The 23,301-nt window shown below is 39.4% G+C and overlaps 2 protein-coding genes across 2 annotated transcripts; one reads left to right on the top strand and one right to left on the bottom strand.

Annotated features, from left to right (window-relative positions):
- The first annotated feature begins 2,244 nt into the window (after positions 1 to 2,244).
- Positions 2,245 to 14,342, top strand: LOC106084942 (fibrinogen C domain-containing protein 1-like). The gene is made up of 6 exons (XM_013248927.2): positions 2,245 to 2,360; positions 7,582 to 7,667; positions 7,741 to 7,761; positions 11,727 to 11,801; positions 13,612 to 14,046; positions 14,105 to 14,342. Exons 1-6 carry the CDS (start codon positions 2,280 to 2,282, stop codon positions 14,220 to 14,222), a joined length of 816 nt encoding a protein of 271 aa, XP_013104381.1. The 5' UTR covers positions 2,245 to 2,279; the 3' UTR covers positions 14,223 to 14,342.
- Positions 14,343 to 19,215: 4,873 nt separating this feature from the next.
- LOC106085878 (venom peptide MmKTx1-like) lies at positions 19,216 to 22,044 on the bottom strand. The gene is made up of 3 exons (XM_013250326.2): positions 21,891 to 22,044; positions 21,715 to 21,829; positions 19,216 to 19,371 (listed from the first exon to the last, which is right to left on the bottom strand). Exons 1-3 carry the CDS (start codon positions 21,943 to 21,945, stop codon positions 19,272 to 19,274), a joined length of 270 nt encoding a protein of 89 aa, XP_013105780.2. The 5' UTR covers positions 21,946 to 22,044; the 3' UTR covers positions 19,216 to 19,271.
- Between the last annotated feature and the right edge of the window lie 1,257 nt (positions 22,045 to 23,301).

Here is a 23,301-nt window from a genome sequence, read left to right as displayed (position 1 = left end):
TTGCGAATTTCAAAATTCTGAGGACACCGTTGGATTCGTGGGGAAATTCTCTTTCCGTAGCGGTGCTGTATGAAGGAATAATGTAAAGTTTTCTATGAAAAACATCGCAAAAACCAAATCTTTTTTGACGTAAAAATTCAAGGTCATCTTCAAGGTCAAAAACGCTGTAACTCCCTCATTTTTTCGAATATCGATCATTTTCCAGCATTCCGCAGTTCGCAATTCGAAAACGATTCGTAGAATAAACAAAATTACGTAAAATTTCACATTTTATTTTTTTGCATTTTTTATGAAAATTTGAAATTTTGCATGCGAAAAAATTTTTTGAGTTGAGTATACAGTATTGAATATTATGGCAAAAAAATCGGATTAGTGCAACTCCTATGTTTTTTCTTCAAAAAACAAGATCAAAATCGCATAATTAATATTCGAAAAGTGGTAAAAAAATCGTGGTGAGTTTGCAATTGCTGTAACATATGTAGTTTTGCGAATTTCAAAATTCTGAAGACACGTTGGATTCGTGGGGAAATTCTCTTTCCGTAGCGGTGCTGGATGAAGGAGTAGTGTAAAGTTTTCTATGAAAACCATCGCAAAAACCAAATCTCTTTGACGTAAAAATTCAAGGTCATTTTCAAGGTCAAAAACGCTGTAACTCCTTCATTTTTTCGAATATGGATCATTTTCCAGCATTCCGCAGTTCGCAATTCGAAAACGATTCGAACAATAAACAAAATTACGTGAAATTTCACATTTTATTTTTTTTGCATTTTTTTAACAAAGGCTAACTTACCCCTTATGAAAATTTTAAATTTTTCATGCGAAAAAATTTTTTGAGTTGAGTATACAGTATTGAAGATTATGGCAAAAAAATCGGATTAGTGCAACTCCTATGTTTTTTCTTCAAAAAACAAGCTCAAAATCACATAATTAATATTCGAAAAGTAATAAAAAAATTGTGGTGAGTTTGCAATTGCTGTAACATCTTTAATTTTGCGAATTTCAAATCTTTTTCGACGTAAAAATTCAAGGTCATTTTCAAGGTCAAAAACGCTGTAACTCCTTCATTTTTTCGAATATCGATCATTTTCCGGTATTCCGCAGTTCGCAATTCGAAAACGATTCGTAGAATAAACAAAATTACGTAAAATTTCACATTTTATTTTTTTTGCATTTTTTTTTACCAAATTTGAAGACGATCGGGTGAAAATTACGACTTGTAATTTGTACAGACGGACGTAGCTAAATCGAATCAGAAAGTGATTCTGAGTCGATCGGTATACTTATCAATGGGTCTATCTCTCTTCATTTTGGTTGTTACAAACAAATTCACTAAGTTATAATAACCTGTACCACAGTAGTGGTGTAGGGTATACAAATTTATTTATTATATACCGCCGCTTAAATTTTCTTTGTTGTAGGAAATTTACATCAAATTGTTTTTTTGTATTGAATCCACAATGAAAGGCTAATATTTTTTTCTGTTCTTACAAGGTGTATTAGAAAAAAATCTTCGATGATCGTTAGAGATTTAAGCCATTATTTGGCGTAGTGCTAAAATTATAAATAGGTTGGGTATAGACCACCGGGCTCCAATTCATCCAGAGGCCCAATGCCGTGTTTAGATAGATCTTTTCATTTATTTTCCGAAATTTTGACCCAGTGTGGGGTATTAATGCCATATTTTGTTTATTGAGTCTATTAACAAATTTATTTTATGTTTGGACCAAGTTTGATAGAGTAGAGTGAACAAGAACCTCCCCCAACCGGCTGATAGCTAGCCCAGTCAATGGCTCCCACTAGTTCCTTTGCTCTATAGTACTTTGAGTCCTATTATTGGATAGTCCGAATTGGTCCATTATAAATTGGTCCTTTTTAATTCCAAGGGACTTTGTAAGCATATTTATCAACATCGTTTTCCCCTGCCCCGGCTTTTTAATGGAATGTTAATGGGCAAATTTGCATGGCATTTTGATTTTCTCAATGAATGCCACAATATGTACAGATTGTGATAGAAATTCCTTATTTCAAATTTACGCAAATTTTTATTTCGATGACTTAACCTGCATACCCAATGTGGTGAAGGCGATCAAAAGGTCGGCTTTGCCTGACTTAAGTCCGTCTATACTTGTTTTTTTCTGTGTCAATTTTCCTTATCATTGCCATTGTTTTTTTTTTTTTTGTATATAAATTTCGCAATTCTTTATGTAAAGTAAATGAGAATATGTAGTTGATCGCCTCCAAATGATAACAACCTTATTCTGGCAGTTCATCCCGAAACTATGAAGCACTCCCTTGCCCTTTTTGTAATTACGGTTGGTTTCGTGCTCGGCACCAACAATACTGAGACCAAGGAATTCTTAGTAAGTAAAAGTTTTCTACTTTAATTAAAAATAACTTATGTTGCAAAAAAAAACATTTAAAACAATAACAACCATAATTTTCAACCATTTTCGTAAGCTGCTAAAAAACAGTAACCTTTTCGGGTAGTAGACACCAAGTTTTACCAAATTCTCACTGCTATATCGGTCAAACTAGAAATGACATCTGCATAACAGTTGTTTCATTATATTGTTTACAAGCCACTAAAAGCATTTGTTTCTGAGTTTATTTAAAAAGAAACGCTACGGGATGTGAATGTGTAGTCAAGTGCCCCAAATGCAAAAATGGAAATTTTGCCCATGGACATTCCACTAAGGAAGAGGGGCAAACTTCTCACATATCTATGAGTGCAGTCCGATTCAAGTTTAAGCTCAATGATAAGGGGCCTCCTTTTTACAGCCGAATCCGAACGGCGTGCCGCAGTGCGACACCTGTTTGGAGAGAAGTTTTACATGGCATAGTACCTCACAAATGTTGCCAGCATTAGGAGAAGAAAACCAACGCAAAAAAATTTTTTCTGATGGTCTCGCCATGATTCGAACCCAGGCGTCCAGCATCATAGACGGATATGCTAACCTCTGCGCTACGGTGGCCTCCAATTGCCCCAAATATACCGGTCCCAAACTGGAGAATTAGTTACCTGTCACAGGACATCTCCTACAGGGAATGAAACTTTTCAATTGTCACAACTTAAGATTTTTAATTATTTTTTAACAAGTAAAAGCGTGCTAAGTTCGGCCGGGCCGAATTTTATATACCCTCCACCATGGATCGCATTTGTCGAGTTATTTTCCCGACATCTCTTCTTAAGCAAAACAGGATATAAGAAAAGATTTGCTCTGCTATTAGAGCGATACCAAGATATGGTCTGGTTTGGACCACAATTAAATTATATGTTGGAGACCTGTGTAAAATGTCAGCCAATTCGAATAAGAATTGCGCCCTTTGGGGGCTCAAGAAGTAAAATAAAGAGATCGATTTATATGGGAGCTGTATCGGGCTATAGTCCGGCTTCAGACCATAATAAACACGTATGTTGTTGGTAATGAGAGAATCCGTCGTACAAAATTTCAGGCAAATCGGATAATAATTGCGACCTCTAGAGGCTCAAGAAGTCAGGATCCCAGATCGGTTTATATGGCAGCTATATCAGGTTATGTACCGATTTGAACCTTATTTGACATAGTTGTTGGAAGTAAGTATAAAATACGTGATGCAAAATTTCAGCCAAATCGGATAGGAATTGCGGCCTCTAGAAGCTCAAGAAGACAAGTCCTCAGATCTGTTTATATGACAGCTTTATCAGGTTATAAACCGATTTGAACCATACTTGGCACAGTTGGATATCATAACAAAATACTACGTGCAAAAATTCATTGAAATCGGATAAGAATTGCGCACTCTAGAGGCTCAAGAAGTCAAGACCCAAGATCGGTTTATATGGCAGCTATATCAAAACATGGACCGATATGGGCCATTTACAATACCAACCGACCTACACTAATAAGAAGTATTTGTGCAAAATTTCAAGCGGATAGCTTTACTCCTTCGGAAGTTAGCGTGCTTTCGACAGACAGACGGACGGACGGACAGACGGACGAACATGGCTAGATCGACATGAAATGTCACGACGACCAAGAATATATATACTTTATGGAGTCTCAGACTTATATTTCGAGTAGTTACAAACAGAATGACGAAATTAGTATACCCCCCCATCCTATGGTGGGGTATGTTATCTGTCCCAGGACCTATCCTACGGTGTTAGAATGATGGCAATTCAACCTCGAGCAACAATTCCTTATAAAGAGGATAGGTTTTTTCAATGCATGGGGACGAGAACTGAGACCGGTTCCTTTCACCATAGGACCTATCCCGTGACAAATTTGGGAGCTGCCCCATTTCCCGTAAGGAAGTTACTAGTGATGGAGTTAAAGAGTAATAGTGTGAATTTGTTATATTTGACTGGAGAATCATAATCAGCTATTGTTGGCGAACTCAAACAAAATGTTTATGTATAGCGCCATAAATCACTATAATGATACTGGTAGCGTTTCCAAACGCCATGGCAATGGTTAAAAAAAATAATACCAGAAATGCATTGGCGAATGGAGGCTCCAATTCAAGCAAATGGCTTAAGGTCTGACAATATCCGTGGAAGGATACAACATATATATAGGTTATATAACCTAAAGGTTGAAAAGAGGGATCGGATATTAATCCGCCCAATACAACTACATACACCTTGTTGAGCGCTCGAAAAACTAAAAAGTAACATCGAACAAGACAATTTTAAGTTAGGAATTCCGTATTGCTTAATTCCTAAATAGTTTTCCATACCATTCCCCTAAGTTGGTTCATGACTGGTATTGTGTCCCCACCTTAGTGCCGATGTCTTTTAGTCTCTAAAGCCGGACAATAACAATGCGGAAATGCTTCAACGTCTCATCATCTTCCCCATATGTTATCACTTGCCGCACCGATTTTGCATAAGTGAGCTCGCAGTCCTATGTGTCCCCTTATAATAGCAAAAGCTATACTGACCTCCTTCTTACTTTCTTTCAGTAATAGCCTCGTTTCCTCACAGATTTGGATATAGCTGCCATATAGACCGATCCTCCGATTTAGAGTCTTAGGCCCATAAAAGCCACATTTATTATCCGATTTTGCTGAAATTTGAGACAGTGAGTTTTGTTAGGCCCTTCGACATCTTTCGTCAATTTGGCTCAAATCGGTTCAGATTTGGATATAGCTGCCATATAGACCGATCCTCTGATTTAGGGTCTAAGGCCCATATAAGCTACATTTATTATCCGATTTCGCTGAAATTTGGGACAGTGAGTTGTGTTAGGCCCTTCGACATCCTTCGTCAATTTGGCTTAGATCCGTCCGAATTTTGATATAGCTGCCATATAGACCGATCCTCTGATTTCGGGTCTTAGGCTCATAAAAGCTACATTTATTATCCGATTTCACTGAAATTTGGGACAGTGAGTTGTGTAAGGCCCTTCGACATCCTTCGTCAATTTGGCTTAGATCGGTCCAGATTTTAATATAGCTGCCATATAGACCGATTTCTCGATATAAGGTTTTGGGCTCATAAAAGGCGCATTTATTGTCCAATGTCGCCGAAATTTGGGACAGTGAGTTAAGATAGGCTCCTCGACATCTTTCTGCAATATGACATAGATCGGTACAGATTTGGATATAGACCGATATCTCGTTTTAAAGTTTTGGGCCCATAAAAGGCGCATTTATTGTCTGATGTCGGCGAAATTTGGGACTGTACGTTGTGTTAGGCCCTTCGACAGCCCTCTTCAATTTGGCCCAGATCGGTTCAGATTTGGATATAGCCGCCAAAAGACCGATCTCTCGATTTAACTGAAATTTTAGACAGTGACTTATGTTGGGCTTTTCGGCATCCGTGTCATCCAATATTTTGTTCTACAAAATTTAACAAAGACTTGTATTTAATAGATCGCTCAATATCCGTGTCGAATTTGGTCCAAAACGGACCATTTTCGATAATGCTGTTATGGGGGCATAAATTTTTCATTTTTCACCGTATTATGACAAAAAGTGGTTGACATATATAACCGAGGTGGAGGGTGTCCAGAGTTCAGCCCGGCCAAACTTAACGCCTTTTTACTTGTTTTTTTTTTTTTGATAATTCTACATTTATTAAGTGAGTATAAGCAACAATAGAAAAAATAAAAAAATGACAATTCCTGTCTTCCATGTCTACTTTTCGAGGTATTACACTTGCAAAAGTACCAAAATACTTAAAAATTGTGTTTTTTTTTTTGAAAATCGAAAATTGATGAATTTTAGCGGTCATATCTCCTAAACTAAATATCTGACATTTCTATACGTACAATTACATAAGGTAGGTTCTTTCAATTTCGTAAGCGCACATGAAAGTGTTGATTTTTGCCACCTGTTTCCTCTGTCCACGCCATTGTGCGCCGGTGGCCGCTCTCTAAACGTTTTCATCGAGGGTGGCGTCAATATAAATGTGACTTATTATCGGTAAAACATTTTGGATTCTGCTGTGGAGCTCTGGGAAGGCAAATAATTCGGTCGTAAACAATTGACATACCATCAAGACTCTGCACCGCCACATAAAACACTTGTAAACAAAGTATGTCTTAATAATCATGTTCCGCACTTTATTTCGTCCACACAGTGACAGTCCAATTCGCCAGATGTCAATCTGATGGAATTTACTATTTGGGACATTTAAGAGAGCAAAGTAAGGACTTACGAGTAAAAGTGTGTTATGTTCGGCCGGGCTGAATCTTGGGAACCCAATTTAGTTGAAGGACATAGTTTTATTCTACCAAACTTCTGTCAAACCAGCAAATATTAAAGCTTATAGGAAACGAACAAGGATGATCGAGGGACCGGTTTAGATGGGAGCTATTACAGGTTAGAGACTGATGTATAACGTTTTTGGCACAGTTGTTGGAAGCCGTAACCGGCTGCAGAATTTCAGCCAAATCGGACAAAATTTTCAGCTTGTAAGGACTCAAGAAGTCAAATCGCGAGATCGCTTTATATGAAAGCTATATCAGGTTATGGACCGATCCGGACCGTACTTAACACAGTTTTTGGAAGTCATAACAGAACACGACATGAAAAATTTCAGCCAAATCGGACAAAAATTGCGGCTCCCAGGGGCTCAAGAAGTCAAATCTGGACATGGGTTTATATGAGAGCTATATCGGGTTATGAACCGATTTGGGGCGTACTTGGCACAGTTGTTGAAAGTCATAACAGAACACTACATGCAAAATTTCAGCCAAAAATTGCGGTTTCCAGTTGGCTCAAGAAGTCAAATCGGGACATGAGTTTGTATGAGAGCTTTATCAGGTTGTAGACCAATTCGAACCGTACTTGACACAGTTGTTGAAAGCCATAACAGAACACTACATGCAAAATTTTAGCCAAATCGGACAATAATTGTGGCTTCCAGGGGCTCAAAAAATCAAATCGGGAGATCGGTTTATGTGGGAGCTATATCAGGTTGTAGACTGATTTGGATCGTACTTGACACAGTTTTTGGAAGTTATTACAAAACACTGCATGCAAAATTCCAGCCAAATCGGACAAAAATTTAAACAGCATCTTATAACAACGATAAAGATTATGATTGTCATATGGTTAAACCCTATTATTTTTTTATTTCTTATATTCTTACAGGATTTTAATGATCCAAATGATAAAAATGTCATTATGGGAGAACTTTTTGTAAAAATCAACACCATCTTGATAGAGAGCAGAAATAGGTTAGTACAAAATTCCCCTATCTCATTGATACAACCCTTCTTTATATTTTAATATCTTTTTTTTTTGTTTCAGATCCGATGAGCTGACTCAGAGGTTTGTATGTGGGCAATCGAAAATTAATACCTGTCTCTTGAAAAAGTGTAGTGTCTCCGCTTTTAAAAAACTGCAGTGCCTACAAACCGAAAATTTTGCAAGGTTAGGTTGAAGAAGAGGTTGCGGCACCATGCCCCTCGGTACATACGCCTAAGCCAGCAATAGGATTATGCGATCTAAATACCGAAAAATATCTCCGTGTAGTGTTAACGCGAGCACGACAAGGACGTAAAGACCATATAACTGTTGTCAATAAACTAGGTTAATCCGAAAACCTTTTGGGTCGACGCAGTCCGCATTTAGCACTAAGAAACAGCGAAATGGTCGATAGGATGCGGCAAGCGATAGCACGTGTGGCGCATGTGGGGAAGCTTATGAGGCGTTGTAGAATTTCCTTTGTCATTCCCAGCTTTTGCGGCTAACAGACACCGACACTTAGGTGCGGACACAATACCAGACATGAACCACCTTAGGGTGGTTCTGCTGACTTGGATTTTTTTGAGGTTACTTTTTAGTATCTAGAGCGCACAACAAGCAGATTAGTTGCATGTCCATAGTGGCATGGAGCGTGGATTATAATATGCGCAGCCTCTTTTCAACCTAACCTAAACTTAGCCCGTAAAACATCAGAAAAAACATCGATTCCATGATAGCCGGTTGCACGCACCAGATTGACCCGATGGAATCCTTCATCGGCGAGGGCTGCCACCTACACTGGTACGTGTTCGTCCGTGCCGAGATTGAAAGGAACCCCGTACCCTGGTTCTGTTTGGTTTGCCAGAACCGACTCCATCTTCGGTCGGTTTCGGTAAGATGTAACCGGTGCATAAAGTGGGTGCATTTGTGATCTTGCTCTGGCTTTACGTCACTGGGGGAGTATAGTCGCACTGAATATGTTGCAAAGTGCTGTGCGAAATTAGACAGCAGTGGGTTACAAGCGTCGTCGTCGTCGCCTTCTGCGTCCTCGTCGTCGCACTATGTGACCCCCCGACCTCTCCCGTGCGGCAATATTCGCAACAGCAGCATCCCAGCTCTTATATTGCCGGGCCAGTACCGGAAGAGGCAAGATCGACGAGATAGTGAGATCGGAGGAGGTTGCAGCGATCCAAGAGACAAAGCTGATCAACACCTGCAGCCCGCACAGTTGTCACAGATACAATGTGCTGGGAATGGAGGTGGGGGATTGGCTTTGAGGTGGGGGATTGACCATTCCGTGCAGTATAGACCCTCTTCGCCTGGCGCTAGTGACCCCAACATGGAGTGTATGGTATAGAGTTATACAATGTGTATATACCGCCAGTTGGTAGTTGTGATTCAGTTAATGGCCAAGCTTACAAACCCTACATAAGTGGGATACTGTCTGACCATAATCGATTGGTTCTAGGAAACTTTAAAGCGCATCACGTTTCGCGGCATTCTTCCCTAGGAACGACCAGCGGGGCATAGCTTTGGCAGAGGTGTTGAATGCTCCACGTTTTGCACGATGAATGAATATGCCCCTACTAGGATTACAAGAAGACCAAGCTTACAAGCCCTACCTTCTGGCCACAATCAACTGGTTCTAGGAGACTTTAATGCGCATCACGTTTCGTGGAATTCTCCCCTAGGAACGACCAGCGGGGCATAGCTTTGGCAAAGGTGTTGAAGGTTCCTCGTTTTGCACGATGAATGAGAATGCCCCTACTAGCATTTCCATTGCAACCTCTGATTTATTTATGATTAGACCAGCTCCCCATAATTCTCACCATTGACGGAGCACCCGACTGCATAACCTCTGAGCGCCGGACGTTTACCAATGAAAAGAAGGCCGATTGGACCGGCTTCAGAGAGTACACCAATCACCGCTCCAGTGAACTGACACCACTCTCAAATTTGTTAGTTGCCGAGAGGAAATGCCGAATCATCATTAACGCAGCAGCCGCTCCCTTTATACCAGGCAGTATAATACCCCAAGTGCGGCCCAATTTCCTCGCAGACGAACGGGATGGAATTCGTTGCACGGACCCCACTAACCCCAGAATCAGCGACCTGAATCTGGATATTAACAGGGCATTCAACAAACATAAGCCGAATTTGTGGCTGCAACACTTGGAGCAATGTAACTTAGGTACCGGTTTAGGCAAGCTGTGGTCTTCTGTTAAGTTACTCTCGTCTACCTGGGGACGACAGGACCCCAGTCATTTTTGGCGACGTAACTGTGACGGATCCGAAGAGATTCGCCAGGTTGTTCAACCGTCAATTCATTATGCATCCTGAGAGTGACAAGGCTAGAAGGAAAGCCATTTGTCGTATCCGTGGACGAAGCAACTAATGTCATTCGTGGCGCCAAGACATCCAAGGCATCGGGCACCGACGGGATCTCTACACTGATGCTGAAGAACCTGCATCTATCTGGAGTCGAGCACCTTACTACTGTCTTCATCCAGTCTTTGGACACTTATAGTTCCCGATGTCTGGAAGATGGACAGAGTAATCCCGCTACTGAAGACTGCAAGGTATCTGAGTTTGGGGGAGTCGCTTGAGTCACTATTCCTCCCGAGCCTCGTAGGAGAATTTTCATAAAAACCTGCTCAAATTCTAAAGACTTTCTACATCAAAAACATGATAGTCTCTTGTGAAACGATGCTATGTTGGTGTATTCATATGAAAGCCAATTCTGGGAATCAATGGATATGGAATCAATTGCTGAATTCAAAGAATTGAGGTTGGTCACGGTGCAACGTTAATTGTCTTTAATTATTAACATAAATAATCGAATCGTGGAGGCCACCGTAGCACAGAGGTTAGCATGTCCGCCTATGATGCTGAACGCATGTGCTCGAATCCTGGCGAGACCATCAGAAAAATTTTCAACGGTGGTTATCCCGTCCTAATGCTGGCGACATTTGTGAGGTACTTTGCCATGTAAAAACTTCTCCCCAAAGAGGTGTCGCTCCGCGGCACGCCGTTCGGACTCGGCTATAAAAAGGAGGTCCCTTATCATTGAGCTTAAAATTGAATTGAACAGCACTCATTGATTTGTGAGAAGTTTGCCCCAGTTCCTGAATGGAATGTTCATGGGCAAATTTGCAATCTGCATTCGAATTAAAATAAGATTAAAATTTTTATCAATGGTTTTTTATGGTTCATTAGGCGGTGGAATAATCAACAACGATTTCGTACTAAAACCAATAACGGTCTGATGCTAAAACCAATAACAAATTGGTATTAAATCCAATACCAGTTCGGCAATAAGGCTGGTACCAAACGGTACTAATCATTTTATGTTTCAAATTGTTATTTAAACCAATACCAGTTTGGTAATAAGGGTAGTACCATACCATCCGGTATTGTTTCTGTATCATATGGTGTTGCTTTACTGTCAATACCGTATGGTACTGAAATGAGCACGTTTGGTATCAACTTTTCTCTGGGTGTAGTTCTGGCTCAATTACGATACCGCAGATGCAGCCGCCTCAATTCCTACAGAGCAAGGATTGATGCCAACGTGCAGGATGTATGCCACGATTGTAACCTGGGACCACACGTCACCTGTTTAACTGCCCAGCCAGACTCACTCGGATGCACAGACCTAAATCCCTCTGGACTTGAAACGAACAGCACTCATTGATATGTGAGAAGTTTGCCCCCTGTTCCTTAACGAAATGTACGTGGGCAATTATGCATTTGCAACCTTATAGAAATGTTTGTCAGGAATCCCTTGCTGCTTACAAGACCCTTAATCGTTTTCCTTACTAGTATGTCCCGCAGATGGTTCTAGTACAGTAAAGTGTCCGCACCTAATTGTCGGAGCAATATCAGGCTGTGAACCGATTCGTATCATACATGGTAGAAGTCATAACAGAAATCTGAAGAGGCGAAAAATACTCATTTCGTATCATACATGGTAGAAGTCATAACAGAAATCTGAAGAGGCGAAAAATACTCATTTCTCCTTTTATTTTTGTTGAAATTTTTTTTTTTAGATTATCAGATCAAGACAGACAGATAAAAAAATTGAAGGAAGACTTGAAAAAAGCCCAGTTGGAATCATATGAAAGGTAAGTGTATAGAGTATATAAATATTGTTTATGAGTATTCATATATAATGTGTTTCCTGTATATCATTTTAAATTGAGCTCAGAGGAATTTTTTTAACAGAGATGTCTTCACTTTTTATATGACTAGCTGACCCGGGCCCGCTACGCTGCGCCCTCTTTTATTTTATATGGAGCAAAATTTTCCTTGGAATATTTATTTTCGACAATTCAAGAGCTTTTAGTGAAATACCATGCTACGAAAATGGTATATCGCTTGACTAACAGTTTAACAATATAAGTGCCTTTATCTGAATCCCATGTGGTCTTTATTGGTCCACGAATTTAAGTTTGGATGTAAGGTGTACTCCATTCTTAAAATACTTTATTCCAGCCCGATATTCTCATGATATCTGATTTAGGGATGTTCTCGGGGGTGAGGTAGTCCCCCAGACACTTGGCCCTGAAAAAATATCAGCATATTTGCCATTGGTTTGCCATTGGCCTCAAAATTGGATATCAAATTTTTTTTCTAATATCATTTTAACTCCTTATTGCAAAAGTCTGCAAATATGTCCGGTTTGGTGTATTGACCCTAAAAACTATGAATATTTAGTTTCACTCTCTTTAAGACCCAAATTGTCTTGATGAGCAAATATGTCCTATTTGAAGGTTGTTATGGTGGTGGGACGTCCGCTAGACAGTTGGCCCCTAATGTTGATATCAGATACATAGTCTACTCCCACATACCTTTAATTTGAGCCCCATATTTCCATAGTCGGCAAACATGACCGGTTTGGGGGGTGTTTTGGGGAATGGGCGCTCAGTGAGTTGGCCTTGAAAATATAAATCGGATTCGTGTTCCACTTTAAAACCCCTCTTATTTGAGCCTCATATTGCAATAGTCAGCAAATACTTCATATTTGGGTGGTGTTGTGGGGGTGCGTTGGCCCCCATAGTCCATTTTCCCGAATATTGATATCAGATTCGTGCTTTACTTCCAAAGACCTTTTATTTGAGCCCCATATTGCTATTGTCGTAAATTTGTTCCCTTTTTTGGGGGATGTTTTTGGGGAGAGGCGCCCCCCCCCCCAAACACTTGGTCCCATATTTGGATATCAGATTCGAATTCTACACTCAAATACCTTTTACTTAAGCCCCATATTCCCATGGTCAGTAAATAAGTCCTGTTTCGGGGGTGTTTTGGGGAAGGGGTGGAGCCCCAAAAACGTGGTCCCACATAGGGATATTAGATTCGTATTTTATTCGCAAATACCTTTCATTTGAGTCCCATATTGCCATGGTCGGTAAATATGTCCGATTTAGGGGTGTTTTGGGGGTTAGGGTGGTCCCCCTAACACTTGGTCCGACAATCGGATATCAGATACGTTTTCTTAACCTAAACATCTTTCATTTGAGTCCCATATTGTCGTGATTGATCTAAATATATGTTTAGTAGGTTTTAGGGTGGGACGGCCCCCCTAAGTACCCCATCCGAAATTTGAATACCAAATTTTTATTTTTAGGGTACTATATGAGAGCACACAAAATTTCGCTTAAATCGCACCACCCATCTCCGAGATCTGGCGTTTCTGAAAATAAGGATAAGGGGGAGGGTCCGCTCCCCCTTCAGATATCAAAAAATTTAGTACCCTATTTTCACCACGGGATCATTATGCACCATCTGTGAAAATTTCAAGAAAATCGGTTCAGCCGTTTCTCAGTCTATAAGGAACACACAAACATACAAACACACAAACAAACACAAATTGATTTTTATATGTATTAGAAGATACTGTACAGATAATTAACTTTGTTTACCATTTTACTTCAGACTAGAAAAGCATATTGCAATGCTTCAAAATAAAGAATGGAAAACTATACTCCGACGCCAAGATGGTTCGGTCAATTTCAACAGAAATTGGACCGAATACAAATTTGGATTTGGCAATCGGAATGGGGAATTTTTCATTGGTCTTGAAGAATTGCATGTCTTAACCACCTACGGCCCACCCCAAGAGCTTCTTGTGGTGTTGCAAAGTTTTGAAAATGGAACACGATATGCCAAATACGATCGCTTTAGGGTGGGCAACGAGAACGAGAAATATGCCATACTTGAATTAGGCACATACAGCGGTGATGCAGGTGATGCTATGAAACATCATAAAGACGTTAAATTTTCAACAGCTGATGAGGATAATGATAGCAGCGATAGGAGCTGTGCTTATATATATCGCAGCGGTTGGTGGTTTAAAAAATGCTATCATTGGTATGTGACTTTAGAACCAATTTAGCACCAGATTTAACTGTGTTCTTATTTCTTTCAGTAATTTGGCCGGATTTTATAGAACGACTTCGGCAGGTGATGGAGTTGATTGGACGGTATGGAAAAAAGATGATTTTTCCCTAAAGTTTGCCGAAATGAGGTTAAGAACACAACTTTAAAATTCATAATTATTTTTGAATTCATAAATAACACGGAGAGTGTGATACGTAAAAAATAATTATAAAAGAAAAACTAAGTGGATTATAAAGGAGGATAAATATAAGTGCCATAAAATTGAACACTAAGTTTCTGAAAGCACATAGACCCAAAACTTAGCCCATATAAAGAGTGATTTTTTAGGTATTATCTTTTTGACAACAATGGTTTAAACAGCGCATGCACTTTTCGAGTTTTGTTTCACTGTCAAACATCTTCAGTTTGGTCTATAATTTATCCATGAATCGTCTTACAAACGAACAATGCTTTGAAATTATTGAATTTTATTTTCAAAATGAGTGCTCTGTTGAGAAAATGCATCGCGCGCTTCTTGTGTTCAGCGACGAAGTTCATTCTTGGCTCAAGGGCTACGTATATAAACAGAATTGTCGATTTTGGAGTGAAGATCAGCCAAAAGCATTGCAAAAGCTACCAACCAAAGTCACAGTTTGGTGCGGTTTATGGGCTGGTGGCATCATTGGACCGTATTTCTTCAAATATTATGCGAATCGTAACGTAACTGTGAATGGTGAGCGCTTTCGTGAGATGATATCCAACTTATTTTGTCCAAAATGAAAGAGCTTGACTTGCACGAAATGTGGTTTCAATAAGACGGTGCCACATGCCACACAGCACGCGTATCAATGAACTTATTGAGAGGCTAGTTCGGTGAACATTTTATTTCACGTTCGGCACCGGTCAATTGGCCGCCTAGATCGTGCGATATAACGCCTTTGGACTATTTTTTGTGGGGCTATGTTAAAGCTCGTGACTATACAGACAAGCCCGCTTCAAGTTACGCATTGGAAGACAACATTAAAGCACTTATTCGTGAGAAACCGGCCGAAATGTTGAAAAGAGTATGCCAAAATTGTACTAAGCGGATGGAGGATTTGAGGCGCGTTCACGGTGAACATTTGCATGAAATAATCTTCAAACATTAAATTATATGGATCGTACTATCGATTCAAAAAAAGATTTCATGCATATTTCTGCATTTTTTGTGTTATTTTTTTTTAATTTTCCACCGTAGCGCAGAGGTTAGCATGGGTTCGAATCCTGGCGAGACCATCAAAAAAATTTTCAACGGTCGTTTTCTCCTCCTAATGATGACAACATTTGTGAGGTACTATGCCATGTAAAACTTCTCTCCAAAGAGAAAAAATTTGCATAGCTCCTAAAAAATCACCCTTTATAAACATATGTGCATTAAATTCTCCAAGTACGATTTTAATGCGGGCCAACTTCCAGATGTTGTCTTTTAAAACATATCCCTGGTCTGTTCTCCCTTGTCTTTTGTCCAGGTATGGGCACAAATAAGATTGATGTAAAAGAATTTGGCTTAAATATATACTATCCAGTGGAGTTAATGTGGTGACGAGATATTTCAGTCGTTGACTAACCGCAAATCCACCTATATTCATCAACTTTCAGTGTCCAATCCATTGCACTTTCTTTACAGCGGCAATGACGGCCTTGTACTATTGCAATATATCCGCCAGTTCGAATACTGCGCCTTCGCACAGTCTAGGCTTAGATTCGCAAATTATATTTTCTATTCCTTCGTGTTTTCAGAGTTCAGTATTTTCTACAAGGGCGGGCTTTCAGACCCAGTAACTTTACACCGCTTACAAGTAATGCCTCCTTGCGAAGTTCCATGCTACTTCTCCCATCGGACGCCTCACCAGGTGGTGGATTGAGGAAAGCTCATCAGATATGACGGGTAACGCAGAAATAAAATATGCGTGTCGAAGCCACAAGTTAGCACAAGCAAGGGATTTCCCGTTTGCACTGATACGAATACAATCACGATGGGTTCGTGCAATAAGGTCGACAGCGGATGAGCCAAAGAAAATGGCCAACGGTGCCACTCGCAGATCTTCAGATAATTCACCATCAAGAAAGCCCGGCTTAGTGAGTCGCTAATAGCCCCAGCACTAGGCACCTATGCCACGGCCCAATCCGCCATCCATGTAAAAATCACGTTTACAGAAACATCAACAAGAAATAATGGAACTGACAACCCCCCGATGACGACCTATGGATTCTGAACACGGTTAATGCTAAGAACATGGAACGTCAGAACTCTCTCAGAGTCATCGAGACTTTACCAAGTCCAGAACGAGATGTCAAACTACATCCTAGACATCCTCGGTTCAACTGAAGTAGGATGGCCGAAATCCGGAACTATGGATCTACAAGGTGGATACCACTTCATTTTATCAGGCATTGAAATCCGTCGAATAATTGGCTGTTCTAGCTCTTCTATCATACACAGTTATATCTGTCAAATTGTGTCAAAATTCCACAAAATATCCATTGTACAATGCTACGCGTCAACCGAACCCGATGACGACAAAACAAAGGATCAATTCTATTCCCAACTCGACTCAGTGACACGCTCTCTACAAAAGGGAACATTGAGTTAGTTATGAGGGATTTTAATGCCAATATGGGCAATAACAACAATAATATACAATCAATAATGGGAATGCAAGGATTTGGCGATACCAGGAATGACAATGGCGACATATTGGTTTATTTCTGCGCAAGAAACCGGCTCTTTATTAGAGAAACAAAATTCCCCAAAAAATGTATACAAATATACTTGGGAATCACCAGAAACATACGTAATCAAATCGACCACATACTTATCAGCAAACTCTTTTTGGGTTTGCTGATGGATGTGAAAACTAGACGAGGGGCCGACATCGATAGTGACCACATGCTTTTAGTGGCCACTCTACCTCTACGCCCAGCCGTCATGAAAAGAAATCAAACAAAAAAAAGAAACGAAACAGCGCGCGATACCCATCCTGGGCTGATAGCAGCATGTACGGAGACGGGCACCTCTATCATAGGTATTGCTCGACGATCCCAAAAACCATGGAGAAGTAACGAAACTATAGAGGAAATAAAACACAAAATCAAGTATAACTAAAATCGCGGCCAGGACTGAATATCGCGCCTTCGCCTTGCTGGTCAAGCGCCTAGTTCGCAGAGATAATCGAATATATTTCAATATGCTGGCAGACAGAGCAAACAGAAAATGCAGCTAATATTGGAAACATGTGTGTTGTCTACAAGTCAGCGAAACAAATGAGCGGCAACAATATAAGGCCAAAGGCAATAACAATAGATAAGGACTGATCGGAACAACACCTGAACAGCAATTAGACCGATGGCGTGGTTTCTTCAGCTCCCAAGGACCAAAATCCGAGGACGTAATCTCCGATCTTCTTAATCCTCCTATGCGCCGAAACCCATACAGGAATATATATACGGTCCCACCCAAGAAATTGAGACAGTTCTGGTCTCACTCAAAAACGGCAAATCAGCCGGCCTTGATAATATACCTGCTGAACTGTTGCGCTAAGGGGCATACCCCATAGCTCAAGCGATACAAACGTTGTCCCCACGGAATGAACAAGAGGATCATGATCACAGTTCCAAAGAAGGTTGACCTCACCCAGTGAAAGAACAAAAGGGGGATAACATTGCTAAACGCAATCAATTAAATGATGGCAAGTTTTCTTCTGCAGCCTTTTTCGCCTGCACTTGACAGTATTTTGAGGACGGAACAGGCAGGTTTTCGGCCAGGACGTTCTTGTGCCGACCACATTAACTCCCTGCGCATAATCAATGAACAGTCTGCAGAACTTAATACACACCTATATCTTTTATTCATCGGTTCGAGCGTGTTTTTGACACAGTTTCGCGAGGTTCAATGTGGAGCACGCTGTTTAATAAGGGCATCCCTGAAAAAATTGTAACACTAATTAGGGAGCTGTATAGGAATGTTGAAATTTCAGTCTATTTCAATGGAAAAGAGAGCCGACCTTTCGGGATCGACAAAGGAGTGAAGCAGGGTTACATCCTGTCACCGATGCTATTTTTAATTTTATTAGACTCCGTATTAGAAGGAACTAATCCTGAGGTACACTATAGCTTACGCTGGGGTATTAACGACTTCCTTGAAAACATTGACTACGCGGATGATATATGTATGCCTCTTTGTGCATCACTTCAAGCACATAAAGGCGATACTGGAACGACATAATGAAAATGCGGTCAATGTAGGCCTGAGGACAAACATAGCAAAGACCAAATTGATGAGGATAGGATCATCAAATCTGAAACCGCGCTCACTATAAAAGACCTTATCATTGAAGACGTTGACAACATATTCTATCGTGCCAGCAAAATAGCAAAGGACGGAGGATCAGAGGCAGACATACGCATACATTTCAACAAGGCTAGAAGCGCCTTTCTTAAACTCATCAAAGTTTGGAGATGCAGAGACATCTCACATAATACAAAAGTCAGGATCTTCAACAGTAGTGTGAAATTTATTTATATGGTTTTATTAGGTGGTTGTACAACTAGGAGCTTGATACCAGCGACTTCCAGTAAAGTCCAAGTTTTCGTAAAACGCTGCATACGACAAATACTTGGAATTTCCTGGCCCAACCGTATTTTAAATGAATTGCAAATAAGAACAAACACTTCCCCTATCGATGTAAAAATTTAGAAGAGAAAATGAACTTGGTTGGGTCATATCCATGATATAGCGAGAAATGTCCTAAAGTGGAACCCGCAAGGACAGCGAGGGAGGGGAGGCCCGAAAAACACATGTATCTGCTGTACGAAAAGAGAGTTGAAATCAACCCATATATAATGGAATCAAGCCATGTCTCTGGCCAACGATTAAGCTCGATGGAAAGATTTTGTTGATGTCCTATATTCACACTGAACAGTTTACTGTTGACGTTGTAGGTACCGCGAAATCCACGGCCCAAATTTCGCTCAGTACCTTTAACGAATGTTAAAGGCAACTACCCCAACTGTACTACGAGGAAAATTTGCCTGTACTTTGCCTTGCTATACTCGGTATCTTCCATTTCCTACGTTACCCTCGTGGAAGACCAGCAAACATTTTATTTGGCGTACAAAAAGTTTAAGAATTATTACTCTTTATTGGATCGTTTAGCAGCACATAATTGGTTTTCTATTTAATGTTTGCAAACAACACGGGCACAACACTCGGGATAGGGTTTTGTGACATCCTTCTCAATAAGTTTGCAATTGTGGGTTACATGGACTGGAGGACAACTGAAAAAAAAAATATAAAAACCATTTTTAGTGAATTTAAATTTTCAAAAATAAAATGAAATAATACATTTTTTGTGTTTTTTCAAACATCTTCCAGCTCGAGATCATATTCAATGCTTTCTATTCAAAGAATAGCTTGGAAAGAAATTATAAAAGTTGAGCAAGAGTGTGCTGCTATTTAAAACACTTTGACTGGCTAGTGTAACATGATTTCGGTTACGCCATGTAACTTCATCAGAGCTTTTGTCATATGGATTAAGATGCCCTACATACCCAAAGACTATTGAGTACGGTGTAGAGCACGGTTTTGTTTTGAAACAGCGCTCTCTCTTTAGCGCAGCAAGAGCGAAGAAAGCCTTACATTCCACTATATTCAGACTGTGTATGCTATTTTCAGCAATCTTTTTTCTACGAGTGTAGGTTAGTTGGGGGAATGATGTGAGGTTGGTGCATTTCCTATGCCATTGCCCGTCTTTCGCGGCTAACAGTCATGTGAACCAATTAGGAATTAGGAATTTTGAAAGTGGCACGGAATTAATGACTTAAATTTTCTTTTTGGAGGTTACTTTTTACTATTTAGAGCTCGCAACAAGCCGATTATTGACTTAGATATGCCCATAGTTGAATGGGCGCATTAATATCCGCACCCTCTTTTCAGTCTAATCTAAACTAACTTATAGGTTAGGTTTGATGTAGATCTAGCAAACTATTGATATTCGCAATATTTGATGTTTCTAATAATAAATATCGATACTATCGTAGATTTCCTAGGTATATACAATAGATATATAGTATGACTTGAGTTGTAGTCAAGACGCTCCATATTGTATTCCAACATAAGTTCATTTATTTTCTTGGCCCAGAAGAGTTGACGCCGATGAATAAGTTTTGCAAGTTTATGTGGAAGCCTTTCTTCGTTGTATTCAAACATGGCTCGATGGAAATATTTTAGGTGTGTACCAAGGGTATATACGTGTCCATTTTCTACACCGGTTTCGAGCATAAGAATATAAGTGGATGTAAATGTTGGCAAGTTAAGTATTTTCTTGAGGAAATTTAAACAGAGTTTGTCCTGCGATCAAAATACATTGATGGCTATAGGGCGAAAGCAAATGAAACGAGAAGGTTCTATGGTAAACTTGATGCATCTGTGGGTCCGTTATACGTGAACAACCGTTATACCCAAGACGAAATAACGTGGATATTTAAGGCCAGAAGCAACATGATAAAACTGAATGAAACCCGTTTCCCTCAGAAGTCGAAACCTCAGAACGAAAATGAAAGTTTGCAACACTTTTTATGTAAATGTCCCGCTTTAAGGGAATTTCGAATTCAATACTTCAAAAAGGTTTCGCTTGATGAGAATGATCTAATTTGCACTTTAAATGGTCTCAAAATAGATTGGAAATCCTTAGCTAACTTTATAAAAATCTGTGTTCAATACAGAGAACAATTGTCACACGAGTTCAACTTCTAAACTATGAATATCTATCACAGAATTATAACATTTGAACAGTAGACTAACGGCCGTAGGCTAATGTCATAAGAAATATCAATATGCTATTCTTATTTTTTTATTGGATTGCCCAAAAAGTAATTGCGGATTTTTTAAAAGAAAGTAAATGCATTTTTTACACTTTTTTTCTAAAGCAAGCTAAAAGTAACAGCTAACTGACAGAAGAAAGAATGCAATTACAGAGTCACAAGCTGTGAAAAAATTTGTCAACGCCGACTATATGAAAAATCCGCAATTACTTTTTGGGCAACCCATATTTTAAAACTTAACTTACATATATTGCAACCAAATTCAATTTATAAATTATTAAATGAATGAAATAAAGAATACTACTTGTGGCCTATTCGGATGGAAGTTGCACCCTCTATGGGTTCGAAAAAATTAGAGATTTGGGAAGGACGCTATACCAATGTATGGACCGGTTCGAACATTACTTGAAATACTTAACAAGAAGGACGATTGAAAAATGTATGATTGGAATACATCCACGATCGGATTGCTTATTTTTTGTTCCATTTTGCAAATAGTGGAACATTTTTGATAGTATCGATGGTAAAACACATCAATCGATATTTAGCCAAAAACTAAAATATCGATATTTTGCCAGCTCTAGTTATCATACCAGACATTAGACATATTATTCGGGGCACAGTGTGATTCTTCATTTCCACTGCCACTATAAACCACTATTAACCTTATTTACAAATCATATTTTTAAACAAAATACTATGCTTATCAAATTTAAGTAAAATTTTCCGTTGAGTTTGGACTGATGTAATCTTGTATACCCTTCTCAAACTCGAATCCAATTTCCAAGCTAAACTTACTCTGTGGTGCTGAAGGTGCCCTCGTTGGTACATTTATAAAGTCTACATTGTCCAGGTGGCTGATAAGTTTGTCCCACTTTTACACTCTTGCCATCAATGGTGCAGGTAACCTCAGCTACAAGACAAAATCGATTAAATAAAAATTGCCTTTTTAAATCATTTGTTTACAAACTTACCTTTGGCTAAAGTACATATGACCATTAAAAGTGTAAAAAATACGTATAATTTCATTTTGCCCTTCTTTATTCTAGTCGACACAGACTATATGAAAGCTTCTTATAGCTAATTCAAATGTTAACTAATCAACAATATGGACACTACAACTCAAATTGTTTGTAAATCAGCTTCCAGCCTTCATGATACTACGAACTCTTATCAGCATATGGGGAAAACAAAATTCTGGGAAAAAAATCACAAATTCAAAAAAAAATAGTGATAGGCATTTGACATCTGCTTGGGGCTATCTGAGATAGGAGGACCAGCATAGAAAGGGACAGTGCAGAGATGAGAAACTTTCAAACGAAATGACTAAGGCTGGGCGATTAACATCACTAAGAGAGTGTTTTGAAAGAGAACCTTGCAGACATATGAGTGCATTACTTCAGATTTAAAGTAAAATTTTATAAAAACTAGTTTGGCTGACTCAAATCTTATATACCCTTGACCATGGATAACATGCTAAAAAACTTTCGACATATCGGCAATATATTACAGCCTCGAGGTTCTCAAGCAAAAAAATCGGAAAATTAAGAATATGATATGATTCTGGGCATGGATGTTGGAAATAGCAGTGGAATCGGATAAAATTTGCGCCATCTAGAGGATCGAGACGGATTTAAGGATACAAAGTACCAGTTCTGAGTGGCCTAAACTTAATAAAGTACAGGCCAATTTTGGTTCCTCCATTAACTTAATTGTGGACACTGAATACTTTGAAAATATGAAGAAAAAGCAAAAACCGATACTCTTTATTTTTGCATGGCCCCAAACGCATTTAGAATTGCGAATCTGCACCTGGCATATCAGAACTATGTACAGATAATGCACAGTAAACGCCCTGGTGGATGCACGATGGAACCCAATGACCATTTCCAAAGGCAAAAAGTCCAATTTTGAACTAAGCAATTTTCAAAAAGTAGGTTAAGTTGAAAAGGGTGGCGATAATAATCCGCCTCATGCCATTATGGACATACACCTAAGCTAGTAATCGGCTTGTTGTGCGCTCTAAGTACTAAAAAGTAACCTCGAAAAAGAAAATTTAAGTCAGGAATACCGTGCTACCTACAAATTCCCTAATGGTTTTCCATACCACGCCCCTGAGTTGGTTCATGTCAGGTATTGTGTCCCCATCAAAGTACCGCTGCCTGTTAGCCGCGAAAGCTGGAAATTATACATAGTGGGAGAAGCCCATAAATTTGGTCACCTCGGTGTTTTGAAAATTTGTTGGGCTGCCAAATTTTCGTTTGTGGTCCGATTTTCAATTTTTTTGGTGGATAGTGTTAAAAATTCCCTACTTGAAAAAGTCTACTTGAGGTCTACAATATCTCTAATGGCTTCGAGATATTCGACTTATTTTTTTTCTTTTGC

This window comes from Stomoxys calcitrans, chromosome 4 (genome assembly GCF_963082655.1).
Source record: "Stomoxys calcitrans chromosome 4, idStoCalc2.1, whole genome shotgun sequence".
NCBI lineage: Eukaryota > Metazoa > Arthropoda > Insecta > Diptera > Muscidae > Stomoxys > Stomoxys calcitrans.
This window is presented reverse-complemented; position numbering and strand designations above follow the sequence as displayed.

What these genes read in the sequence shown, in the direction of transcription:
- LOC106084942 (XM_013248927.2), top strand. Translation starts at nt 2,280, where the DNA reads ATGAAGCACTCCCTTGCCCTTTTTGTAATTACGGTTGGTTTCGTGCTC. An exon ending in CTGAGACCAAGGAATTCTTA is followed by an intron (nt 2,361 to 7,581) that starts GTAAGTAAAAGT and finishes ATATTCTTACAG; the next exon opens with GATTTTAATGATCCAAATGA. An exon ending in CAGTTGGAATCATATGAAAG is followed by an intron (nt 11,802 to 13,611) that starts GTAAGTGTATAG and finishes ATTTTACTTCAG; the next exon opens with ACTAGAAAAGCATATTGCAA.
- LOC106085878 (XM_013250326.2), bottom strand. Translation starts at nt 21,945, where the DNA reads ATGAAATTATACGTATTTTTTACACTTTTAATGGTCATATGTACTTTA. An exon ending in CATATGTACTTTAGCCAAAG is followed by an intron (nt 21,830 to 21,890) that starts GTAAGTTTGTAA and finishes TTTGTCTTGTAG; the next exon opens with CTGAGGTTACCTGCACCATT. An exon ending in GGCACCTTCAGCACCACAGA is followed by an intron (nt 19,372 to 21,714) that starts GTAAGTTTAGCT and finishes TTTTTTTTTCAG; the next exon opens with TTGTCCTCCAGTCCATGTAA.